Source organism: Canis lupus, chromosome 10 (assembly GCF_048164855.1).
Source record: "Canis lupus baileyi chromosome 10, mCanLup2.hap1, whole genome shotgun sequence".
Classification (NCBI taxonomy): Eukaryota; Metazoa; Chordata; class Mammalia; order Carnivora; family Canidae; genus Canis; species Canis lupus.
The window spans coordinates 69,764,915-69,788,576 of record NC_132847.1 but is presented as its reverse complement, the minus strand read 5'-3'; the positions used below and the strand labels follow the sequence as shown (position 1 = coordinate 69,788,576).

Genomic DNA, 23,662 nt, shown 5'->3' with positions numbered 1-23,662 from the left:
GCACACCTAAAAGACGCGCCTTAGTCCTGGGGCGCCTGGGTGGCACGGTCGGTTAAGCGTCCAACTTTTGGTTTTGGCTGGAGCCGTGATCTCTCTCAGGGTTGTGAGATCAAGCCCCGTGCCGAGCTCCGCACTCAGCACAGAGTCTGCTTGGGATTCTCTGTCCCCGCTTTCGCTGCCCCCTCACTGTGCTTGCGCGCTCACGCTCTCTCCAATAAATAAATAAATCTTTAAAAAAAAGACCCACCTTAGTTTTCACTTCCTCCAGGAAGCCTTCCCTGATGCCCGCCCTGAGAGGCCAGCGCACGTGCCTCCTTCCCGAGGACAGCGGTCTGGCGTCCCCACAGCCTCCTGTTATTTCTGTCCTGTGTGATAAGATAGGACAGCCTGGCACGTCCTCCCCGTCCTCCCCGAGCGCAGGTGCACTTGGGCAGAGCTTCCGTCCTCAGGGGTCCTCCTTGCTCTCGGCCCTCACAGCCGCCCTCCTCCCCCGCTGCCCACCGGGCTCCAGCCCTGAAACACCCCGCCCCACCGCCCCCTTATCCCAAAGGCCTGGCGCTGCGGGGTTCTTTGAAGACGGGGTTTACTAGCGTCACGGAGATGGCCCGTGCGCCGAGGCCAGTGCACAGGACAAGTGGCCATTCGGAGGCAGCGCAACTCCTGCGACTTTGTCAACCATCCCTGACCCCAGAGCATCCCTAACCCGCTGGGGTAGGGGAGGGCCCTGACCGCTGAGAGCCTTCTGGAAACTCCTCCCTCTCTGAGCCCCTCCCCCTTCTCCTGCTCCTTGGAGACGTCAGTCTGGCCATCTGTCTGGCCGCTCCTTGGAGACTCCTGGAGGGGCCTCACCTGAGCCAGATTCACTCCGTGCTGTTACACGCAAAGCAGCTGCTGTCAGTTGTTTTAAAGAGCCATTGTTCTGGGCTGAATTGTGTCCCCCCCCCCGATGCTTTTCTTTTTTCTTTTCTTTTCTTTTCTTTTCTTTTCTTTTCTTTCTTTTCTTTTCTTTTTTTAAGATTTTATTTATTTATTTATTTTTAGATTTTATTTATTTATTTTAGAGAACGAGAGAAAGCGTGCACAAGCATGCAAGCATGCGGCGGGGAGTGAGGAGGGAGGAGCAGGCTCCCTGCCCTGCAGGACGGGGATCCCAGGACCCCAGGACCACAACCCAAGCTGAAGGCAGATGCTTACCCGGCTGAGCCACCCAGGTGTCCCCCACACCCCCAAATTCTTATATTGAAATCCTAACCCACAGGTCCCAGAATGGGAGTGTATGTGAGACAGGGCCTCTGAGGGGGCGTTTAAGTTAAAATGAAGTCATTAGGGTCATCCTAATCCAATGGGACCGGTGTCCCTATAGGAAGGGGAGACACGCACAGGAGGACGATGACGCGGGCCCCCAGGAGAAGGTGGCGCCTGCAACAGAGAGAGGGGGCTCAGGAGAAACCACGGAGCCTCATCTCGGACTTGCGGTCTCGGGACCAGCGCAGACAAGGTTTCCGGGTCTGCGGTGCTCAGGTCCTGCGGCCCGGGGAGGCGGCCCCGCTGCTGTCCTGCATGTCCCTCATTGCGCTGCCATCGCCCATTCATGGGCCTGCAGCTCCTTTCACACTGAACTCCCTGGAGGCGCTGGGCACCCTTCAGAGCTGCAAACCCACCCACCCCGAGAAGTTCGGAGAGCATTTCCTGGGTGAACAGCTTGCGGGGTGAACAGAACTTGGGTTCATGGCTCTCTAAATCATCCAAGGCTAGAAAGGAGGGAGGCCCGACCACGCATGACCCCTCTCCATCTGCGGAGCACCACCCCGCTTGGCCTCTGGTCCTACCCGGAGAGAAAGGCCGTCCCCATTGTACAGATGAGTAAACCGAGGCCCAGAGAAGGCAAGTGATGTGCCCGAGGTGGTTCACGGAGTCAGAGACATCAGGAAGCAGAGCGCAAAGCCCACGAGTCCCAGGGAGGACCTGCGAGGGGCTGGCGGGAGACCCGAAAGCTCTGCAGGGTCCTGCCCACTGGACGGAGACAGAGAGGACCTGGGTCCAAGTCCTGACTGCGCCTCTTGCTTGCCGTGTGAGCCGGGGCCTCAGTTTCCACATCTGTACAATGAGGCTGATAAATATGAGGCAGCACCTGTGGTGCTTAGCCCGGGGTCTGGCCCTGCAGAAGGGCCTGAGACGTGTTGAGCTGTGGCCGCTGAGAACAGTCTTCTGGAGCAGCTCAGCTGGCCCAGCACCTGGCCCCACAGGAAGTCTGACAAAGACCTCTCAATAGAATCCCTTCCTGCCTGGGGATCGTCAGCATGGGGGACTGGGGGTGGGGGGGCAGGCAACTTCTGTTCTCCCGGTCTGGAGCACTGCTCTGGTCCCCAACACACACACACACACACACACACACACACACACACACACAGGCTGTCACTTGCCCTCCACGGGGCCTCACAGGGCTCAGGGCTGGATAAGGCTCAATGGCCCATTGTTCTCCCTCCAGGCCCAAAGCAGGCCTGGCCTGCCGGGAACCAGCGGCTGAAAATAGTCCCACCGGAGTGTTGGGGTCCAGCTGCTTATCTCAGCCCAGGGCTCAGGAGCTGCCCCCCTCTTCCTGGCCACTACTCTGGGCCAAGTCCAGCTTGGCCAGCTCCCAGATACCCTCAAGGGAGAGTCCAAACTCACACCCGCAAACTATTTAGTGGAAAATTCGAGGCCAGTTATAATCCCCTGAGGGCAGGCCCTCGGTGCAGACTTTCAGACTTAGCCTGTGGCTGGTCCAGAGGAAAAATCCTGGAAGAACAGGCCATGACTCGCAAAGCAAGAAGAGACAGGGAAACGTAGTCCAGGTAGCAGGAACCACAAGAAGCAGAGGGATGAGGGATGAGGGATGAGGGATGAAGCTGAGCAAAACAATGAGAGGCTGGAGGAAGGGAACCTTCAAGGGAAGCAGGGTCGGGAATGCCAGGGCAGCTTTCCTGACCTTCAAGGCCACTGTTGCCTGGGGCAGGTCCACGGTTGCCCTCACTTCCAGGGCTTCCTCTGAGATCCCCTGAAGGAGTTGGAGCAGTCCTGAAGGAGGAGCTGGGGGCGCTTGGCACTCCCCTCCAGACCTGAGAAGGGGGCTGCTCATCGGAGACCCGAGGCAGACCCCAGGGGCTCTGGCCCCAGGGGCTCTGGCCGTGGGCTGTGTTGGCCACAGGCAGCCTACAGATATTCAGCTGTTGGCCTTCAAGTTGCTCCTCTGCATTGGACCCTGGGCCGGATGCTGGGGACCCAGACAGCTGCTCGGTTCCAGCCTTTGAGGGTCTCACAGTCCAGAAAAGACAAAGGGCAACTCTAGGACTGAGTCGCCTGAGCAGTGTGTGGGGACAGCTCAGGGGAGGGTTCTCCTCCCAGCTTGGGACATCAGCAAAGGGTGCCTGGAGGACGTACCCTCCCTCTGAGCTGAGTCTTGAAGGTTAAGGAGCCGGCCAGGTGAAGAGGTAGCAGGAAAGCCGTGAGAACAACCTGTACAAAGGCTCTGGGGTGCACCTGGGTGGGGGCGGGGGGCACAGGGCAGAGGCGGGTGGTGGGGACCAGAGTTCATCCTTCTCTGAATTCCCCGTGACACAGACGCAGTTCACACCAACAGAAAAGCTGGCGAAGGAAACATTTGGAAAAACGGGAATAAACCAAATTGAGTAGATTAAGTCCCATTTTTGGAGCTCACTTCTACAGTCTGGGAGTTTGATCACTGATTATTCTGTAAGGAAGGTCTTCTATCATTTCCACATTGAGGGTTTGATTTATAAGTTGTGCTTAAGGTGAGTGTACCCATATCACACGGACAGCATCCGAAAGCACCTGCTGGGAGGGTCCAGTCAGGCAGACGTAGGGTCCAGTCAGGCAGACGTGGATTCCAGAAAGGCCCCACCTGCCCGGGCCTGTGGGTGCTGACAGCCCAGAGTGAAGAACTTAGTTGGGTGAAATAGACCCCAAAGGTGAGCTCCCAAGGCCTCTGTGATAGCCCCACCGGTCCCCATTCTTCACCTCTCCCAGCACCCACTCCCTTTGCCATCTGAGTTTGCAGCTCTGCCTGCTGGAGGTAGACCATCCTTCCACGTGGGGCGCAGCCATGTGACTTATCTTGGCCAATGCGCTGCCATCACTTGTCCCTCGGTTCAAACGGAGGCTTAAAATACACTTACATCTAAAAGAAAAACACCTGGGTGAATCAGGTCATGATCCTGGGGTCCTGGGATGGAGCCCTGCTCTACTGGGAGCCTGCTTCTCCCTCCCCCTCTGTCTGCTGCTCTCCATGCTTGTGCTTGCATGCTCATGTGCATGTTCTCTCTCTCTCTGTCAAATAAATAAAATCCTTTAAAAAATAAAGGAAAAAAATAAAAGAAAAACACCAATTCTGGGGCACCTGGGTAGCTCAGGGGTTGAGCGTCTGCCTTTGACTCAGGTCATGATCCCGGGGTCCTGAGATCAAGTCCACGTGGGGCTCCCTGCAAGGAGCCTGCCTCTCCCTCTGCCTGTGTCTGCCTCTCTCTGTGTGTTTCTCATGAATAAATAAATAAAATCTGTAAAAAAAAAAAAAAAAAAAAGAAAGAAAAGAAAAACACCAATTCTATACAATCTGTCCCAGAAAATAGAAGAGGAGGGGGCACTTCCCAATTCATTTTAGCAAACCAGTATGACCTTGATAACAAAACCAAAGACAGTAGAAGAAAGAAAAACCACAGATAGTACTCATGTATATGAAACACAAATCCTTAACAGAATATTAGCAAAGAGAATTCAGCAACATATTAAAAAATTATATACCATTTTCAGATAAAGTTTATTTCAGGGATGCAAGATGGGTTTGATACTTGAAAATCAGTCCGTGTAATCCACCATATTCACAGGCTAATCAAGAAAAGTTGTATGGTCATACCCATTGAAGCAAACAAGTTTTTCTTTTTAATATTTTTAATTTTTTCATTCATGAGAGACACAGAGACATAGGCAGAGGAAGAAGCAGGGAGGCTCCTTCCTCATAGAGAGCCTGATGCAGACTCGATCCCAGGACCCCGGGATCACACCCTGACCAAAGGCAGATGCTCAACCACTGAGCCACCCAGGCATCACTGAAGCGAAAAAAAAGTTTTTAACAAAATTCAACACCCACCCATGGGAAAAACTTTCAGAAGATTAGGAATAGAGAGCAATTTGCGTGTAAATAAGCAAACTTCCTCTATAAACGTATGTAAATATATATATATATATTATGTAAATAAAATAGCTTAGTAAATAGCATTTACAAAACACTGACAGCTAATATCATTCTTTGTTTTTTTAAGATTTTATTTATTTATTCATGAGAGACACTGAGAGAGAGGGGCAGAGACACAGGCAGAGGGAGAAGCAGGCTCCATGCAGGAAGCCCGATGTGGGACTCGATCCTGGGACTCCAGGATCATGCCCCAGGCCGAAGGCAGCGCTAGACCGCTGAGCCACCCGGGCTGCCCTCATTCTTTAGTTTTTAGTGAAAGTCTTGCCCAGGAGCAAGACAAGAATGGTAAATAAATGACATTACAGATGAGAAAAAAAAAAAAAAAAAACCTGTACCTATTTGCGGATGACATGATTGTGCAGAAAATCCAAGGCATCTACAAAAAACCTCTCCAAACTATTGACTTCATCAAGGTCATAAGCTACAAGATCAACGTACAAGAATCCACTACATTCCAATGTGCATGCAATGAACATGGAAACTGAAACTTTTATTATTTAAAATCACTAAAAGAAGAATGAAATACTTGGGTTTAAATCTAATGAAATGGGTTTTATATGCTGGAAACTACAATATGCTAATGAAAGAAATCAAAGCAGATCTAAATAAATGGAGAGACATGGCAGGCTTGTGAATGGGAATAGTCCATGTTGTAAAGATCCCAGTTCCCCACAAATTGAAATATAAGCTTAATGCAATTACTATCAAGATCTCAGGAAGACTTTTTGTAGTCAAGGCAAGATTATCCTAAAATGTATATAGAAAGGCAAAGGAACTCGAAGAGGTATAACAATTTTGAATAAATAAATAAATAAAATGAGAAAATTGCTCCACTTATTTCAAGACTTGTTATATAGCTACAGTAATCAAGACCGTGTGGCATTGGTGGAGGGACAGGGACACAGATGAATGGAACAGAATAGAGAATCGAGAAATGGACCCATAGGGACGCCTGGGAGGCTCAGCGGTTGAGTGTCTGCCTTTGGCTCAGGGTATGATCCCAGAGTCCCGGAACCAAGTCCTGTGTCAGGCTCCTGGCATGGAGCCTGCTTCTCCCTCTGCCTGTGTCTCTGCCTCTCTCTGTGGGTCTCTAATGAATTAAGTAAATAAACTCTTTAAAAGAAAAAAAAAAAAAAAGGACGTATAGCCAACCTATTTTTTTTTAAGATTTTATTTATTTATTCATGAGAGACACACACACAGAGAGAGAGAGAGAGAGGCAGAGACACAGGCAGAGGGAGAAGCAGGCTCCATGCAGGGAGCCCGACGTGGGACTCGATCCCAGGTCTCCAGGATCATGCCCTTGGCCGAAGGCAGTGCTAAACCGCTAAGCCACCTGGGCTGCCCTAGCCAACCTATTTTTGCAAAAGCATGAAAGCAATTCAATGATAACACTTTACACCCATGGCTGAAATAAAAAAAGGCATTATAACAAGCGTTCAGTAAAAATGTGCAGAGATTAGAGCCCTCACTGCTGGTGGGAAAGTCAACGGTGCAGCTTGAAACGCAGTTCCTCGAAAGGTTAAGCATATAGGGTTTGTTTATGACTTGGCAATTTGTTTGCAACTCTACACCTAGGTGTACACCCAGGAGGACTGAAAACATATGTCCACACAAAAACTTGCACGTGGATGTTCATAGCAGCCCTATTCATAATCACCAAAAAGCAGAAACGACTCAAAGGCCCATCAACTGCTGAATGGATAAAGACCATGTGGTCTATTACGCGGTACACGGGATGGATACGATGGACTACTAGCAGGCAGTACAAAGAAAGGAAGGACCGAGGCTTCGCTATCACATGATGAACCTTGAAAATGTTATGCTAAGTGAAAGAAGCCACTTTTCTGTCTTTTCCAGACAGAAAAGATCACATGTTGTATGATTTCATTTACATGAAATGTCCAGAATACGCAAATTGTAGAGACAGAAAGTAGATTAGTGGTTGCCCAAAGCTGGGAAGGTAGGGATAGAGAGGGGGGCGGGTGACCACTAATAGGTAGGGAGACTTTTGAGGGGGTGATGAAAACGTTCTAAAATTGATTGTGGTGATGGTTGTACAGCTCCATGAAAATACTAAAAAAAACCATTGAGTTGTGCACTTTAAATAGGTAGATTAAACCATGTGTGGTTACATGTCAATAAAGCTGGGGTTTTTCAAAAACAATTCAGTAGATGAAGGATCGTCTTTTCGACAAATGGTGCTAAAGCAATGGACATCCTTGTGCCCAAACAAAAACAAAGACAAAAAAAACAAGCAAACAAACAAAAAGAAAACCCAAGAATCTCAATTTCAACCTCACATCTTCCACAAGAATTTAATGGGGGGATTAAGATATAAGACACTATAAAATGTGTAGGAGAAAATCTTTAGACCTAGGGATTGGTGAGAAGTTCTGAGACCTAACACCCAAAGCACCATCTAGAAGCAAAAAGAGGGAAACCACCACCCAAACAACAAAACGAAATAAAGAAAATGGGAAAAGGGGGTACTCGGAGGAGCAGGCAATGCTTGATCTCGGGGTTGTGAATTCAAGCCCCACAACAGGTGTAGAGATTATTTAAAAATTAAAAAACTCTAGGGCAACCTGGGTGGCTCAGCGGTTGAGCACCTCTTGCAGCCCAGGGCCTGATCCTGGAGACCCGGGATCGAGTCCCATGTCGGGCTCCCTGCATGGAGCCTGCTTCTCCCTCTGCCTGTGTCTCTGCCTCTCTCTCTCTGTGTCTCTCATAAATAAACAAATAAAATCTTTAAAAATAAAAATAGAACTTAAAAAAAATTTTTAAAAGTGATACATTGATCTTGATCAACATTTTTAAAAAAAAAAAGCCTTTGCTTTGCAAAAGATGCATTAGGAGCATGAAATGACAAGTTGCAGCCGCAGAGAAATGATCTGCAAACCACCTACGTGACCAAGGATGTCTTCATAGAGTGCATCAAGTGCTCTTGAACTCAAAACAGTAAAAAAGCAAATGCTCTAAGGAGAAAGTGAGCCAAAGGCAGGAAGCCACATTTCACCAGAGGGGGTATGCAGACGGAGGACGAGGACACGAGAGGATGCCCACTATCCCTACTCATTAGGGAGGCAGCACATGAAAACCTGGCGAGATCTCACCGCGCACCTATTGGAACAGCCACAGTGAAAAACGTGGGGGCGGCATTCAATGCTCCCAAGAGGCAGAGAAACTGGATCTCTCACCGGGTGGCAGTTTCTTACAAACGACACCTGCATTTACCGTACAACCCAGCACTTGCACTCCTGAACGCTTATCCCGGAGAAGTGAAAACCTGTGTCCACGCAAAACTCTCTACACGACGCCTGTAGCAGCTCTACACGGAACTGGAAACAACCGAAACGCCCGTCAACAAGTGAATGGGTAAACCAGCCGCGGCACGTCTATACCGCGGAACACCACTCCGCAAGAAACACGATCGAACTCTTGGCACACGCAGCAACTTGGATGGATCTCAAGGGCATTACGATGAGCAAAGAAAGACAATCTCGAAAGGTCACATAGTGCATGCTTCCATTTATACGACATTCTTAAAATGACAAAATTATAGAGCCGGAGAGCAGATTAGTGGTTGCTGGGGGTGAGGGTTGGGGGGGCGGGGGGGATGGGCGTGACGGTAGAAGAGGATCCGGGGAGATCTTTGTGGTGACACAGTTCTTTTGCCAGTTCCATAGCGGTTCCGTCATCTACACACGCGACAAAATAGCGCAGGAACACACAGTGTCCCAGTGTCACGTCCTGGCTTTGAGGCTGTACTCTCGACTGGGGAAGGTACAGCCACTGGGGGAAGTCCATGAAGGCTACGTGGGGGGCACCTCTTGGCTGTTTCCTGTGAACACCTAAATGTTGCAAAATGAAAAATTATTAAAAAGAAAACCCAAACCACTTGCATCTCAGTGAGACGCCTGCCCCAGAGGTGCTGACCCTTCCGGCCGGCGGATGTGGGCCCAGGCAGGGAGCTCGGGCAGGGAGGGCCTGGGCAGCTCGCAGCCTGCGCTCCTTCTCCCATGACCCCGGTCGCGGGCCCCGTTATGACCCCTTCTTTCTGGCTGAGGACCCGGTGGCTCCGAGACACGGACTCGTCCACCGTTGCACAGCAAGTCAGCATCGGAGCCAGAGCCCGGGCCTGCCAGCGTCTGGAGCCCGTGCTCCTCGTCACCATCCTCTGTGGCCTTGCGGTACAGATTCTGGGGATTGAGCCAGTTCCTGTGGCAGGAGCACTTCGGAGGGAGCAGCGAATACAACCTAAGGTGCGGGGCCCCTGGGGGCTCAGCGGTCCAGCGTCTGCCTTCGGCTCAGGGCGTGACCCCAGGGTCCTGGGATCAAGTCCCCCATCGGGCTCCTTGCATGGGGCCTGCTTCTCCCTCTGCCTGTGTCTCTGCTTCTCTCTGTGTCTCTCATGAATAAATAATTAAAATCTTAAAAAAAAAAAAAAAAGGTATCAGAGTCAGATGGCTCCTCTGACTTGGAATACCCTCCACCCATTTTTCAGATGGGCCAAGTGAGGCCCAGTGAGGGAAGGGTCTTGCCACAAAGTAGCAGCAGAAGCAGATCCTGGGGTTGAGTTTCCTTTCCCGCAAGTGCGGGGACCCTCAGCTCCGCCTTTGACCCGGAGCTCGGTGCCTAGAGGGGCTGCTCTGGCCTGTGTGTGTGTGTGTGTGTGTGTGTGTGTGTGTGTGTGTGTGGGAGGGGTGCGGACCTCAGGGGAACGAGTATGTGAATAACCAGCGCATCCTTCTGCACTTGGGCCTGGCAGGGGGACACGAAGAGCAGTGTCTGAGGGTCATGAACCCACGGGGACCCCGAGGCAGGTGGCAAGTAGACGGCTCCCTCCAGGCGGCCCCTCCAGGCATCTGGAGGAGTTGCTAAACCCTTTTTTTAGTCCTAACAACACACACACTCACACCCTATGCAGACACACCTGGCCTGGATCCAGCCTCTCACATCACACCAAGCACCATGCGCCCCTTCGGAAGGTCCTCAGACAGAAAGCAAGCTCGGTTCTCCTTGTTTTCCAGAAGAAACCAGCAAGAGAGCGGAGGGCCTCGTACCAAGTCACACGCAGGTTTGGGACCATCTGAGGGAAGGCAGCTGCCTGACAGCGTGGGTGCTATTCAGTTGCCCCGAAACAGCAAGCGGGCCTCTGCGGAGCCCACTCAGGCCCGGGGCCCAATCCCACCCTCTTGGGGTCCCGCCCCCCACCCTTGTCCTTGGGGCACTGGTGGCCTTGTCCTAGAGACTGGCCATGGGGCCGATGCGGGGGCGGCTTCCTCCTGCGCAGCTGCTTGCTTGGCCTGACCTCACCTCTTGGATGCTCAGTGGTAGCCCCGGGCCTCCCTCCGCCTGCGCCTCCGTGGGGCGCCCCCTCCATGGCTGGTCCTGTGCTGAGGGTTACACAGATTCGTTATCTCACCGAGTCCCCGTGAGACCCGGCAGGTGGGATTGTTATACCCATTGTATAGACAACACCACCGAGGTAAGGCAATTTATCGACAGCTCCACGGAGAACTGAGATTCAGCCCAGGGCCAGGTATCTCCACACGTGAGGCCCACGATCTTCGTGAGAAAAGCCCTATCTTGGGGCACCTGGGTGGCTCAGGTCGTCGTGGTCCCGGGTCCGGGTGAAGGAGCCTGCTTCTCCCTCTGCCTGTGTCTCTGCCTCTCTCTCTCTGTGTCTCTCATGGATCAATAAATAAAATCTTAAAAAAAAAAAAGAAAAGAAAAGCTGTGTCCTGGAGACAAGGAGAACCTGTGCTCCCCACTAACTCCCTCCAACCGGCTGGAGGTGATGCTGCCCGGACGTTAGGGATTCGGGACCCGGTCTGGGCTCGGCCACAACATACTCTCCCACTTTCCCTGACCGTGAACTTTCTCACTTATAAAAGGAAAACAGCACTGAGCACTGCCCAGGCCGGCGCGGGGACGTGGAGCTAAGGCACGGATGCCCCTGGCGCCGGCCCCCCAAGCCGTGGGCCCCCCAAGCCGCACTCTCCTCATGCTGAGCGGGCCTAGACCCGCCCTGAAGCTCTTCCTCACCCCCACTCTCTCCTGCGGCCCAAGGATCCCAAGGACGGGGCTACCCTGGCCGCAGGGGGCCCAGGTACCCCCTTCCCTCCTGCCTGGCCCTGCCGGGGAGAGGCGAGGCAGAGCCAGATGTTTCACAGATGTCAGCAACACAACAGCACGAGAGCACTTGTCGGAGGCCCAGGGTGTGTTGCCTGAGGGCGGGGAGCTGAGGGAGCGGCTGGGGCAGGGGGGTGAACCAGGGAGCCTGTCTAGAGTAGGATGGCAGTGAGAGGGACCTGGGCGGGGACAGGAGGGTAAGGACCAGAGGAGCAAAGCAGAGACATGGGGGTGGGGAGTGCCCAGGAGTTTGGGGAGGGTGGGGGGAGCAGAGAGGAGTGAAACCGGAGAACCAGGGAGCCTGTAGGGGGCCTATCTGGGCAGGGGGCCTGCTGACCTGCCCCCTTCATGCCACCCCACCCCGGGATCCTGACTACACAGGGCTCAAGAACTCTAGAACCCTCCGAGACTCCAAGGCCCTGCTCGGCTGCCATGGGAGATCTCGAGCTGCAAGAGATCTTGCAAGAGATGCAAGCAGGAACCCAAGCACGCAAGTCAGCAGCTTAGACCCCGTGGTCTCTTCCAGGCTGGAGGGTCCGGGGGGCCGTGTCCGCCCCAGGCCGGGCCAAGAGGCCGAGAGCGTGAGGGACCCACCCGACTGGCCCACAAGGAGGCGGATGAAGCTCTGCCGGGCGGGCCAAGGCCCAGCGCCCTCCCACTGGCATCCACCCGGGAGCCGCGGCCGTGCCCTCTCCCCTTCCCACCCTTCACTCTGTCTGCAGGCTGACCCCAGCTGCTCCGAGCCAGGCTGACCGGCAGCCGTGCGGCGCGGGCTGTGGCTGACGCTCCCTGGAACAGGCCGCCTTGCCCTCCAGCTCAACGTTCCTGGAAGGACAGTGATCCGGGGTCTGAGCCTGAAGGCTCCCTGGCCGCCCTGATCAGGGCAGGGCCCGGGCCTGACAAGCCGGAGGAGCTCTCACCTCCCTGTGACCCTCAATAACGATGTCACCAGCAGCAGCTTGCGACGAAGGAGCACATCCCTGCGCCAGGCACTGGGCTGACCTCACTTGGTCCCCCAAGCTCTTGGATAGGTGTCAATGAGCACGACTTACAGATGGTAAAACTGAGGCAAAGAGGATTTTTTTTTCAAAGACTGAGAGCTGGTAGTTAGCCATGGAGCCGGGGCCCGGGCCTTTCACCTCCCCGAAGGGCTGCTTGCCTCCCTACGCCTCAGTCTTCCCATCTGTAGGCTGGGAAGGGGCCTGGACACGACGACCTCGCAGCCCTCACATCCCACACTGACCAGCCTGGGACTGCCAGACTGACGGCAAGGGGTCTGCTCCCTCCTCGCATGTTAAACAACAACAAAATAAAGTCGGGAGCAGCCCAGACGCCGTATAGGTGACAGTAGTGAGGCCTGAGCGGGGAGGGCGCTACGCAAGGTCCCCGGGGAGCCCAGGCAGGGCCCAGGGCGAGGAGGATGCCGGCACCTTTCCAGTCTGCTCTCCAGCTGCTCGGCGTCGCCAAAGCCGCTCCGGGCCAAGGGACCCAGTGTGAGTAATGGAAACCAGGCAGTGGGGCCTTCCGAAATGGGAATTCCATCTGCCTGACTTTGCTCTGCGGGACTTTGGTTTCCGTGGCAACCGGGGGTGGGAAGGCCGAGGGCTTGGCCCCAGGCTATGTCCCTGGAACCTGAAGGGGAAGGTGAGCCTCTGGGGCCGGTGTCTCCTCCAAGTGGAAGACACCTCAGGGAGGCTGGGCCTCCAGTCCTGACCTCCGTCCGGCCCTGCCACTAGCCCTGTTTTGGGAGGAACAGGAGGGCTATTGTGCTCCCCTCAGGGTCTGTTTTCCCAGCTGTCAGGTTCCCAATCGCAGGCCTGGATGACACCCTTGCTCTGAATGGATGACCCCACTCCAGGCCATGCTCGAGCCCCAGCCCCCAGGCCGTGGCAGGCTGCAGGAGGGGGCACCGGGGGCCCCCACTCCAGGCCGTGCCAGAGCCTCAGCCCCCAGCAGGCTGTAGGGGGGGCACTGGGGGCCAGCCTTGGCATCAGCTTGGCTTGGGTTCCAGGCTCTTCTCTCATCGCCTCCGAGCAAGTGGTGCAAGGCCTCCAGTGAAATGCGGCTTTGGGACACACCTTGCCTAAATTTGCACCTCTTGTTAGGTGCAGAGTGGGAAGCCTTCCAGGGAGACGGAGGGATTCTCTGTAAGCCCCACGCCTTGCCACCTGCCCACATCTCCCTTCTGTCCTAAAGGTGTCCACGGACCTGTCCATCTGCATCTGTTGCCCTGCCTGAGACGCTGGCCTCCTCCACCTCGGCCAACCAGCCTTAGTTCCGCTAGAATCCCAGGGTATGGTGGCCAAGCTAGGCCTCCATCCTGTGGCAAGCAGAGGACAGCAATCCGGAGTACAGGCGCTATGGCTGGGCTTTGGCAGAACCCGGTCTCTGCCACTCGCCAGCCGTATGACATTGGACAAGTCACCTTACCTGCCCATGCTTCACTGTCCCCATCTGTGAACTGGGCCTAACCCCCACCTCCCAAGCTGTGGAGAAGGTGAGAAGGTAGTCGGACAAGGATGCCTAGCCCGGGGAAGCGGTCAGTGAGCCGTAAGCCCCAGGGCACCGTGTCTGTGGCTCTGGGGTGGGAGGCGGGTGATGCCGAGAGAGGAGAAGCCAGACTGACCCCAGCCCCCCGAGCCCCAGTCACCCTGGGAAAGCTCAAGACCCAGGAACACACGAACGAGAAATAACACAGGCCTTTTATTTGCTCCAGAACTTGGCTGCTGTGTGGTCCAAGGGTGCCATGCTTTCCCAGAGCCCCTGAGGGGCACTTCCCTCGGTGGGCGGGGGAGGGGGGTGCTGGATCTCTGTGCGAGCTCCCACGGAAGCACCCACCCCCACCAGGCCGCATGAGTCCAGAAGGCCCAGCTGCCCACCGCTGGTGCCTGGGACCAGCAACTCCCCTGAAACTGGAAAGTGGTGTCCACCTTCTCGGCGAGGTGGCTTTTCACAAGGCGTTGGTTAAAATATTGCACTTGTAAATTAGGAAAACCGATGAGGCAAAAATTTCCTATAACAGGACGACGTGCCAAGCATCCGACTACTATTTAAATAAATAAAACTCAAGGCGGGGTCGGAGTGGCGAGCCCCAGTGGCCTCCCCCGGGAGATCCCTGGAGCCCACAGCCAGGCCCCCTGCCCCATCAGCCAGTTCTTTAAGGAACTTGGTCAATGCTGAGTCTACGCAGCACAGAGCAGCAGCTCCAGGTCTGGCTCAGCCAGGGCCCCTGACCTGCCGGGGCCCTCGGGCCCCCTCGTACCGGGGCAGTGGGGACCCAACAGGGCCAGTCCTTCTGCTCCTCCGGTGGCCTGGGCCTCTCTCGGTCCAGGCCTCTCATCCGAATGTCCGTCTGTCCATCCGGAGACACAGCCTCCGGGGGCTTGCTTGCCCCCTCCGTCGCAGAGGGAGAGAGGCAGGTGGGAAGGGGGCCCAGCCCGCCTGGTATGAACACGGGGCTCGACCCTGGCAGCCCCTAAAGTGGGGGACTCATCTTCTTCTGGTTAATGAGGTCCAGGTAGAGGTCAGAGCGGAGGAAGCGTGGATACGAGTCTTTTTCCATGAGCCCGAAGATGCGCTTCTGCGCCAGATCGAAGCAGCCCCGGGTGACACTCTGCAGGTTGTCCTTGGTGTGCTCTCGGGTGTAGGAGTCCAGGTTTACCTGTGGGGGGGAGGGCAGCACAGTCAGGTCCACCTGCAGGGGGCCGACCCCGGGGCGGGGGCCCAGGTACGGGCCGTCCCCAGCCTGTCACCTCCGAGCCCCTCTGCTCCACGTCTTAAGTCTCAGAGTGGAGGCCCTCGGGTCAGTGACCCAAGTCCTGGCCGGGTCGCTCACTGTAGGGCTGGTAGCTTATAGGGCCTGAAAACACCTCTAAGGTCAGACTGCCTGGTTGGAATCCTGGCGGCGCCGTGCCTAGGCCCGGGACCCTGAGCACATCGCGCGAGTGCTCCGAGGCCCGCCTGTCCTGTCCGCGGGCTAGGAGGAGTGGTGTACCCCTCAGAGTGGCAGAGACGAAGCAAGGCCATCCACGGGAAACACAGACCGAGCAGATCAACAGATCACCCGCTGCGACTTTGCCCACAGTACCCGACACTCAGTAAGCACTCAATAGATGTTAGCTCCTCTGACTTCAGCAGACACTGTCGCCTCATTTTTTTTTAAAGATTTTATTTATTTATGCATGAGAGACACGGGGGGAGAGAGAGAGAGAGAGGCAGAGACACAGGCAGAGGGAGAAGCAGGCTCCATGCACCGGGAGCCCGACGTGGGACTCGATCCCGGGTCTCCAGGATCACGCCCTGGGCCGAAGGCGGGTGCTAAACCGCTGAGCCCCCCAGGGATCCTCCTGTCGCCTCGTTTTTAAAGTGAAGATAATATTGAACCCATTTTACAGGTCGTCATGAGGATCAAATAAAAGAGTTCACACATAAAGGGCTCAGCACGTGCCTGGCACAGAGCGCCCGCCAGCCGCCTTTCTGATTTGTTACCAATGGAGACGTGTCCTTCCCAGGGCCCCAGGCTTGCTCCTCTCCACCCTGGCCGCACCACGGTCCCCGAGCGTCCCTCTCGCCTCTCCCCTTCCTGAGCCCCTCGCGGCCACTGAGGCCTCACCTCCTTGCACGCCTGGATGGCGATGTACTCGGCGAAGATCTTCTTGGCCTTGGCCGCCATCTTGGACTGTGACTTGACCTTCTTGAAGTCCTCACACGCCAGCCAGAACTCCAGGTTCTCCTCACTAAACTCGGTGCGAAGGAAGGCCTGGAACACGGCTAACCCATCTGTGACGAGAAGCCCGGGCCCCGGGGTGAGGAGAAGCAGCCCCTCCTGCCCTCTGGGACCCCCCAGCCTCCCCTCGGGGGTCTCTTAGGGTGCGACGTCGGGAGCTCGGGAGGGTAACCAGGAGCCCCGGCCCTGCCGCTGCCCCTCCGTGGGCCTTGGCCACGTCTCTCCCGGTCTGGGCCTCAGTTCCCCCATCTGTAAAATGGGGCTCACGAGCCAGTTCCTGGAGCCCTGCGAGGATCGGAGGGGCCGTGCCCGTGAGCTGCGGGCACCCTCGGCCGTGGAAGCCGCGTCCCTGGAAAGGTTTATCGCTCTTCTGGGAACCGGGCGAGCGCGCAGGTCACAGGTCGCGGCGGCCTCCTGCGGGCCGGGCCAGCTCCCTGGACGGGGAGGGGCTGGCAGGACCGGCTCCGAGGCCAGCCCAAGGGCCCCGCGTCTCCCCACAGCGGGGGGCCCGGCCTGGCACCCAGGAGAGAGGGAAGGCCACTGTCCGCAGAGGCGGAAGGGGGAGCGGGAGGGGGATGACACCCGGAGGGGCGCGGGGAGCAGGCCGGCTGGGCCCCACTTACATTTGTGAAGCAGCAGCTTCTCCAAGGACTCGCCCCACTTGAGGGCTTCCTCTGAGGTGGGCCTGGGGGACGAGGGAAGGGGCGCAGTGAGGCACGGGGCTGGGGGGCCTGTTAGCTGCCCCTGGCCCTGGGCGGTGGCCGGGCCCAGCTGGGGAGCCCACCCCCCTTCCCTGGGCCCCCCCTGCCCCTGCCCGGCCGGCCTCCCCCCTGCCTGCCGCGTACCAGGCTCCCTCAGAGACAGCCTCCAGCCCACGGGAGCTGGATCCAGCCCAACGCCCCCCTCCACTTAGCCCCCACCAGCCCCGCTCCCCTGGGGACCCCTGGGGACCCCGGGGTGCAGACCCGACCTACTTGAATGACTTGACCATTTTGTCTGCCTTGCCCGCGGGCTGGGCCCCGGGAGACTCGTTCCTCCGCCTGAAGATGCCCAGCTTGTTCTTCATGTCCTTGGCCCTGGGGGCGGAAGCAGAGAAGGGGGTCAGCGGGCGGCCGGGCGCGGACCAGGGTGGCACCTACTGGGTGCCCGGGCGGGGCGCCGGGCGGGAGGCACCTACTCCTTCATCGTGTGCCGCCGCTGCAGGTTCCCGTTGCGGGTGAGGTACATGCCTCGGAGCATCTCCGCGGGGCCCGCCTCGGCCCCCAAGGCTCGGGCTCCCCACCCGCAGGCACGACGGTGCAGCGCTCGCTCGCGGGGATCCCAGCCGCCGACTGGGCTCCGGGCCGGGCTGGGACTCAGACAGGAGGAGCCAGGAAATGGGAGGGCCCAGGACGGGAGCGGAAAAAAAAATATCCCTCCTGGCCAACCCTGGGAGGGAGCCCGTGAAAGGGGCATGTGTCTGCAAGGGGCGGCCTCTGGGGCCCCCGGCAAAAAGCCAGACCCAGTTATTTGTGACCGGCCTCCCCGTTGCCATGGCAGCGCCGGGGGAAGGAGGAGAAAACAAGTCAGCAAATTGCTGGGAGGGAGGGAGGGAGTGGGGGGGACCCTGCCCACCAGGGTGGCAGGACTGGCTATTTTTAGCCAGGAATCATTTTTAGCCTTGCCACGCCCCCTAGGAGGCCCGATTCAGCCCCGGGCAAAGCTGCTGGCAAGGAAGGGGTTAAAGGCCCCAGGCTCCAGTTTGTGCGCCCCCCTCCTCCCCGGTCGCTAGACACCCCCCCGCCCTTCCAGGGGAACAGCCCAGGCTCCCCGGCCTCAGCCTCGGCCGCTGGCTTTCGGTACAAGCGTCGGTGAAGACGCAGGGTGTCCCCAAAGTCTGAGTACGGTTTCAAAGCTCAGACAACTTCAGAAGTACAAATCCTATAAACTTTCAAAAAACGTCGTTTGGAATTTTAATTATGGAAATTTTTTTTAAATGCACATGTAGTTTTGTGATTTTTGAACCATCATTTTTTTTTTTTAATTTTGATTTTTGGTTTCTGTTCTGATGAAAGATTAAAAATGCTGACCGGAACCAAGTCACGATAAAAAATGTATTGGCAAAATCATTTTTTGTGGGTTTTTCTTTAAGATTTATTTATTTATGATAGAGAGAGAGAGAGAGAGAGAGAGAGAGAGAGAGGCAGAGACACAGGAGGAGGGAGAAGCAGGCTCCATGCAGGAGCCTGACGCGGGACTCGATCCTGGGACTCCAGGATCATGCCCTGGGCCAAAGGCAGGCGCTAAACCGCTGAGCCACCCAGGGATTCCCCCCCCCTTTTTTTTTGCCAATTCGCAAAGCTAAGTAAGTGTAAAAGAAACATAAATAATGCAACTTGCAAGCAGGTGTTTGTAAGTTTGTGGTATTTGCCCTCCTGAAGTCATTCAAGCTGAAAGTGGCATTAAGACCTATGGGACACCCTGGGTAAGTAGGTAAGGGAGGTGGTGTCCCGTGGAGGTTAAGTGTGGGCTCCGGAGCCTCAGAGCCTCAGGGACAAATCCCAACCCCAGCAGGTACCAACTGTGTGCTCTTTGTCAAGTTACCTAACCTCTCAGCAGGTTTTCTCATTCATCAGCGATGGGGGAACCTGCTCTTGCAAGTCTAAGCCAATGAGCTAAGGCCAAGGAGTCCAGGGCCTGGCAGTCCTCTTGGTGAGGATGGGGGCCCTTAGAGCGCCCCGGGGTGACTAGAATGCCAGCATTCGACTTCCTGGAGCATAGTGGTCTGTCTGACGGGACAGCAGAGCTCAGAGCCTTCCCCCCCGCCCCCCCGCCCCCCCCCCCCGCGTTCCCACGTGGGTCCAGAAGCCAGAACAGGGACCCACAAGCAGAAGCTAAAGGAGCACTTTCCTCCAACCAGAGCCATGAAGAGATGGAATGAGTGGCCTCTGGGGAATGGACTCTCATCACTCAGAGGCCACCTGGCCGGGCTGCTGTGAACCTCCCTCAGAGTGCTTTGCACTGAACTTCAAATATAACGGCTCTGGGGAAAAATATATACACATGTATATCGATATTTCTAGAGCCAGCACGCCAGGTCTCAGATCCCCACTCCACCACGTACTTGCTGTATGACCCTCGGACAAGTAACTTCTTTTTGCTTCAATTTGCTCATTGGTCAAACAGAGTAAGTGAGAAAAAAAGGAAATATGAAATAGAAATAATGGTAAAGATTAAGTTAGATCATATAACAGTGCCTGGCACAATAAATATTAGTTATTTTTATTACCCTAGAGCCTAAGAGTCCTTGACAAAGTTTTTAAGAATGTGAGCCTCAGGGTGCCTGGGTGGCTCAGTAGCTTAAGTGTCTGCCTTCTGCTCAGGTCATGATCACGGGGTCCTGGGATGGAGCCCCGGCATCAGACTCCCTGCTCAGTGGGGAGTCTGCTTCTCCCTCTCCTGCTCCCCCTGCTTGTGTTCTCTCTCTCTCTCTCTGTCAAATAAATAAACTCTATAAAAACATTAAAAAAAAAAAAAAAAGGGTGAGCTTCAGGCCTTCAAAAGGCAGCACCCACCAGGAAGGGAGGCTAGAGTCAGTGGACCGGGCCGGGACAGCTCTGGCGCGGCAGATGCTCGCCCTCCACGGCCCTCCACCGCCCCACCCCTGGGAGCGGCACCCCCAGTGGCTTTGGTGACACCGGGACCCAACGGTTGGTACACAGAGCTATTTTTGGTGCATTTCACCTTCCCTAGAAGGGCGTGATTGCTCCTGGCTGCAGAGTGAGAGAAGTCTACCGTTGCCACAGGAAGCTGGAGAGGGCAAAGGAGCCGGGAAGAAAGTTTCTAGGGTAGTGGATGCCAGCCAAAGTAGAGGCCAGGGAAGTGGCTGCAGGAGGCATCTGGAAAGATGCCTGTCCTCCTCCCCCAGGCCCCACTGGTAGGTGATGATGAGCACTAGGGGACCCAGGGGGCACACCACCACATGCCCCAGGGCCTCCTCTCCATCCCCCTGGATGGCCTTGGGCCTTGGGCCTCGGTGTCCAAGGAGACCCAAGGAGAACCCACACACACACCCTGTTAATTTAATGGGTACGGCTCACAAACCTCCAAAACGGCAGTGTAAAGCCCAGGAGTGCGGCCTGCAGGCTGGGGAGCGAGGGCCAGGCTACCTGGACCAGCAGCGCCACCTCCTGGCAATGCCCCCGACGGGGAGAAGGGGGGAATCTCGAGGACTGCTGTCTGTCCTCTCTCAGAGGGAGCAAAGCACTTGTCAGGGTCACTCAGCCACTGCCCAGCTGGGCCGGGGCCAGGACGACCTGGCTGCCTGCCTCCGCGTGGTTCCCTGGGGCTTCCAGGTACTGAGTCAGCAGGCGGCCTCACTCTGCGTGCGTGCTGAGGCCAGAGCCGGACGCTCAGGACCCCAGTGCCCCCGCCCCCCCGGGGCCACTGGCCAGTCTTAAGGTCTTGCTGTGGACTGGCGTCTCTCTAGGGCAGGGCTGGGCACGGCCCCTTCTCCCCACCTGTACCCCCGGAAGAGAGACAAGCCCAGGGATGGAGGAGGGAGAGAGGCTTGGGAAGAAGTCTCCCTGACTGCAAGGTTGAGGATCATGGATCTTTGCAACGTACAGGTTTTTGCTCTTTCTCTTCCGAGAGGCTTCATCATCATCCCCAACTGTGTCAGCCCCGCTCATCTGTGGAAGGAAGATAGACACGTTACGGCCTGGGCAGCCGACGGCTGCTGGCTGAGCAGAGAGGCTCAGGGAGCCAAGGGCTCCTCCAACCGCCCCACTCCTCTCCTGCAAAGCTCCTACCCTCAGGTGAGGGACAGGGAGACCCATTTTTGGGAACAGTCTGTCCACCAGGTGTGGCTGACAGATGCTCCAGCTAGAGGGGTCTCCTCCTGATGCAACTCGGAGCCCAGTTTGCAAGGGAGAAGCCAGAGAGACAATCCTGATGGCAGGGCCGGAGTCACAGCCCTGATGGCAGGGTCAGAGTCACAGCCCTTAATCGTTGCAGGCAGTAAGGCAGACGGGAGAGCGGGGCTACAGGACGGGTTCCGCAGCGTGACTCGGCCAATCACTGTCCCTCTGTGAGCCTCCATTTCTTAATTTCAAAATCGAGATCATAATGGCCAACTCAGGCTTGTGAGGTTTGGCAGAGGCCTGGGATCAGTCAGCAGCTGGGCTTTCTGCCCAGTGCCCCCGGGGTAATATCTAAACCCCGTGACACGATACACAGGGTCTGCCATCGGATCTGGGCAGAAAATTGCTTTTTTTTTTTTTAAGATTTTATTTACTTATTCATGAGACACACACACACACACACACACACACACACACACAGGCAGAGGGAGAAGCAGGCTCCATGCACGGAGCCCGATGTGGGACTCGTTCCTGGGACGCCAGGATCACACCCTGGGCTGAAGGCCGCGCTAAACCACTGAGCCACCCTGGGCTGCCCAGAAAGTTGCATTTTAACATCAGTTACAACTCCTTTTGTTACCTCTCCAGCCTGACCCCTGCTGCAGCACCCTCCTGCCCCCCAGCCAAATGGGACGTCTTTGCCTGACCCCCCCCCTCACCTCAGGCCTTTCCAAGGGCTACACCTTCCACCATTGATGCTTTTGTTACCCTCCCATCTCCCTGGACTCCCAAGACCCAGCCTCAGGAAAGACCTAGCCCTTGGGTATGCCACCGAAATGCCTCATGGCCTAGGGAGCACTCCCAGAGCCCTAGGCCAAGGCTGTGCCCCTTCACCCCTCGTGAGGTCCCCACCACCTTTGAAAAGGCTTTTCCTCAATCTCTCCCCTGGGCTTGACTGAATTCTCAAGAGCAAGGCCTCTGTCTGCCTGGGTCACCTTCATGGGGCCTGACACATGTTAGAAGCTCAACAAATACTTGTCAAATGAAGAATGAATCAAAGAGGGAAAGCAGGGGACACCTGGGTGGCTCAGTGGTTGAGTGTCTGCCTTTGGCTTGGGTGGTGATCCCAGGGTCTTGGGATCAAGTCCTGCGTCAGGCTCCCCGCAGGAGAAGCAGGGAGCCTGCTTCTCCCTCTGCCTGTGATTCTGCCTCTCTCTCTGTGTCTCTCATGAATGAATAAATAAAATCTTAAAAAAAAAAAAAAAGAGAGGGAAAGCAGATGGGGAACAAGGCTTGAGGTCCTCACTGCCTGAATCTAGGCTTCAGCTCTATCCCCCTTGCTCTCCTGCGGCCACAGACTGCACCTCCCCACCTCCTTGGCCCTCCCCTTTGCCTGTGCCTCCTCCCCTTCCCTGGATGCCCTCTCTCCTCCTCCCCCCAGCCTGCCACACCTCTCCTCCAGGCGGCTCCAGATTCCCACCATCTCTACCAGAGCTGTCTGCGGTTTCCCTGCCCAGCTGGTGCTTGTCCATCTTTCTCCAGCCCAAACCCAAGGCCCCGCCAGGGCCACCCTAGAACAGGGGCCCAGGAAATGCCCCGAGATGGGGGAGGAACTAGAGCTCAGAGCAGGCTGGGCATGGACACTATGTCCCCAAACAAGACAAAATACCACCCCGTGTGGATCTCAGCTCAGACTCCCCATGAGCCCCACCCTGGGCCGTGGATTCCTCATTTGTAAAATAAAAATGGGCTCGTTCTTAAAGTGTTCGGAATTTGGGGAGAGAAGTGGCCTTACTGAAGTGATAGCCAGCGGGGGGGGGGACTAGCCAACGTGGAATGCCCACCGTGGATGGGCGGATGGATGGAGGGAGCGGGGAATTATACTTTCCTTTATGGAGCTCATACTATAGCCCAGACCCCGGAATGGGCACTATCCAGAGACTACCTCATTCATCTTCAGAATAAGTCCATAAAGCAAACGGAGGTTCAGAGAAGTCAAGTCACTTGCCCAAAGATACCCAGCGTTGAAGTGGCAGGTCGGTGTGCATCTAAGACCCGAGTTTCTCCACCAGAGGATGCTGCTACTCAAAGGTAAGGATGGCGCACACTTTGAATGTTTTCAGTAAAAGCCTCGGGGGAAGTGCCACCTCCTTCCTGAGGACTGCCCCGCCGGGGTTGTAAACACGCGTGTGTACGTGCACACACAGGCATACACCCATCCATGGTGTGTGATTCCAGAGCTCGGCTTTGCAGGAAGCAGGTACTGATCCTAGTTCCACTGGCTCTGGAGGGGCTTCTTGGCCTCTCAGCATCAGCTTCTTTAGCTACAGCAGAGCCGGGGTGACAGCCCCCTGGCTGTTGGAGGAGTCACCGCGCCCTCCGGAAGCAGGGCTGTTCACTGCCCGGGAGTCTTACTGCTGCGGCCTCCCGTGCACACGGGCTGCAGTCACGCTGGCCTGGCGAGGCCGTGCCCGGAGCCCCCACCCGTGGGAAAGGGCCACGGGCGCTGGGCTTCCTCCCATTCTAACCTTGGCTTCCGTACTTTATCGAGCCCACACAATGGGCCTGGGGGCCACTCCCGCCCCACCCGCACCCCCAGCCTCTGCACTGCGCTGCTGGGAAATGGGCTCTTCCTTCCACTGCTGGGGCAGGGGTGGGGGGGAGGGGGGTGTCATCTTCAGCAGGGACCAGCCCACAGCCACCAGCCTG

The 23,662-nt window shown here is 56.2% G+C and overlaps 1 protein-coding gene and 2 long non-coding RNA genes across 14 annotated transcripts in view; 1 reads left to right on the top strand and 2 right to left on the bottom strand.

The window, feature by feature from the left end:
* Positions 1 to 4,841: 4,841 nt before the first annotated feature.
* On the bottom strand, positions 4,842 to 12,296 carry LOC140641915 (uncharacterized). Of its 2 annotated transcripts, none has more exons than XR_012038500.1 (3): positions 12,115 to 12,296; positions 10,185 to 10,962; positions 4,842 to 9,681 (listed from the first exon to the last, which is right to left on the bottom strand). It is a non-coding gene; the product is annotated as an uncharacterized lncRNA (long non-coding RNA). The 2 variants fall into 2 exon arrangements; XR_012038499.1 differs by lacking the exon at positions 12,115 to 12,296 and adding an exon at positions 11,300 to 12,103.
* A 680-nt stretch (positions 12,297 to 12,976) lies between these two features.
* Positions 12,977 to 14,453, top strand: LOC140641917 (uncharacterized). The gene is made up of 2 exons (XR_012038501.1): positions 12,977 to 13,030; positions 13,583 to 14,453. It is a non-coding gene; the product is annotated as an uncharacterized lncRNA (long non-coding RNA).
* RGS3 (regulator of G protein signaling 3) overlaps positions 14,071 to 23,662 on the bottom strand; it is a 137,864-nt gene continuing 128,272 nt past the window's right edge. For 9 of the 11 annotated variants that reach the window (XM_072842446.1, XM_072842444.1, XM_072842445.1 and 6 more), the window contains 5 exons: positions 20,718 to 20,782; positions 17,087 to 17,188; positions 16,736 to 16,797; positions 15,999 to 16,165; positions 14,071 to 15,047 (listed from right to left, as the gene is read on the bottom strand). In XM_072842446.1, coding sequence (XP_072698547.1) covers positions 14,862 to 15,047; positions 15,999 to 16,165; positions 16,736 to 16,797; positions 17,087 to 17,188; positions 20,718 to 20,782 — 582 coding nt within the window. In that variant the 3' untranslated portion in view covers positions 14,071 to 14,861. Of the gene's footprint in view, positions 15,048 to 15,998; positions 16,166 to 16,735; positions 16,798 to 17,086; positions 17,189 to 17,289; positions 17,540 to 20,717; positions 20,783 to 23,662 lie in introns of those variants that run through there. The other 2 variants (XM_072842456.1, XR_012038498.1) reach the window with 2 other exon arrangements.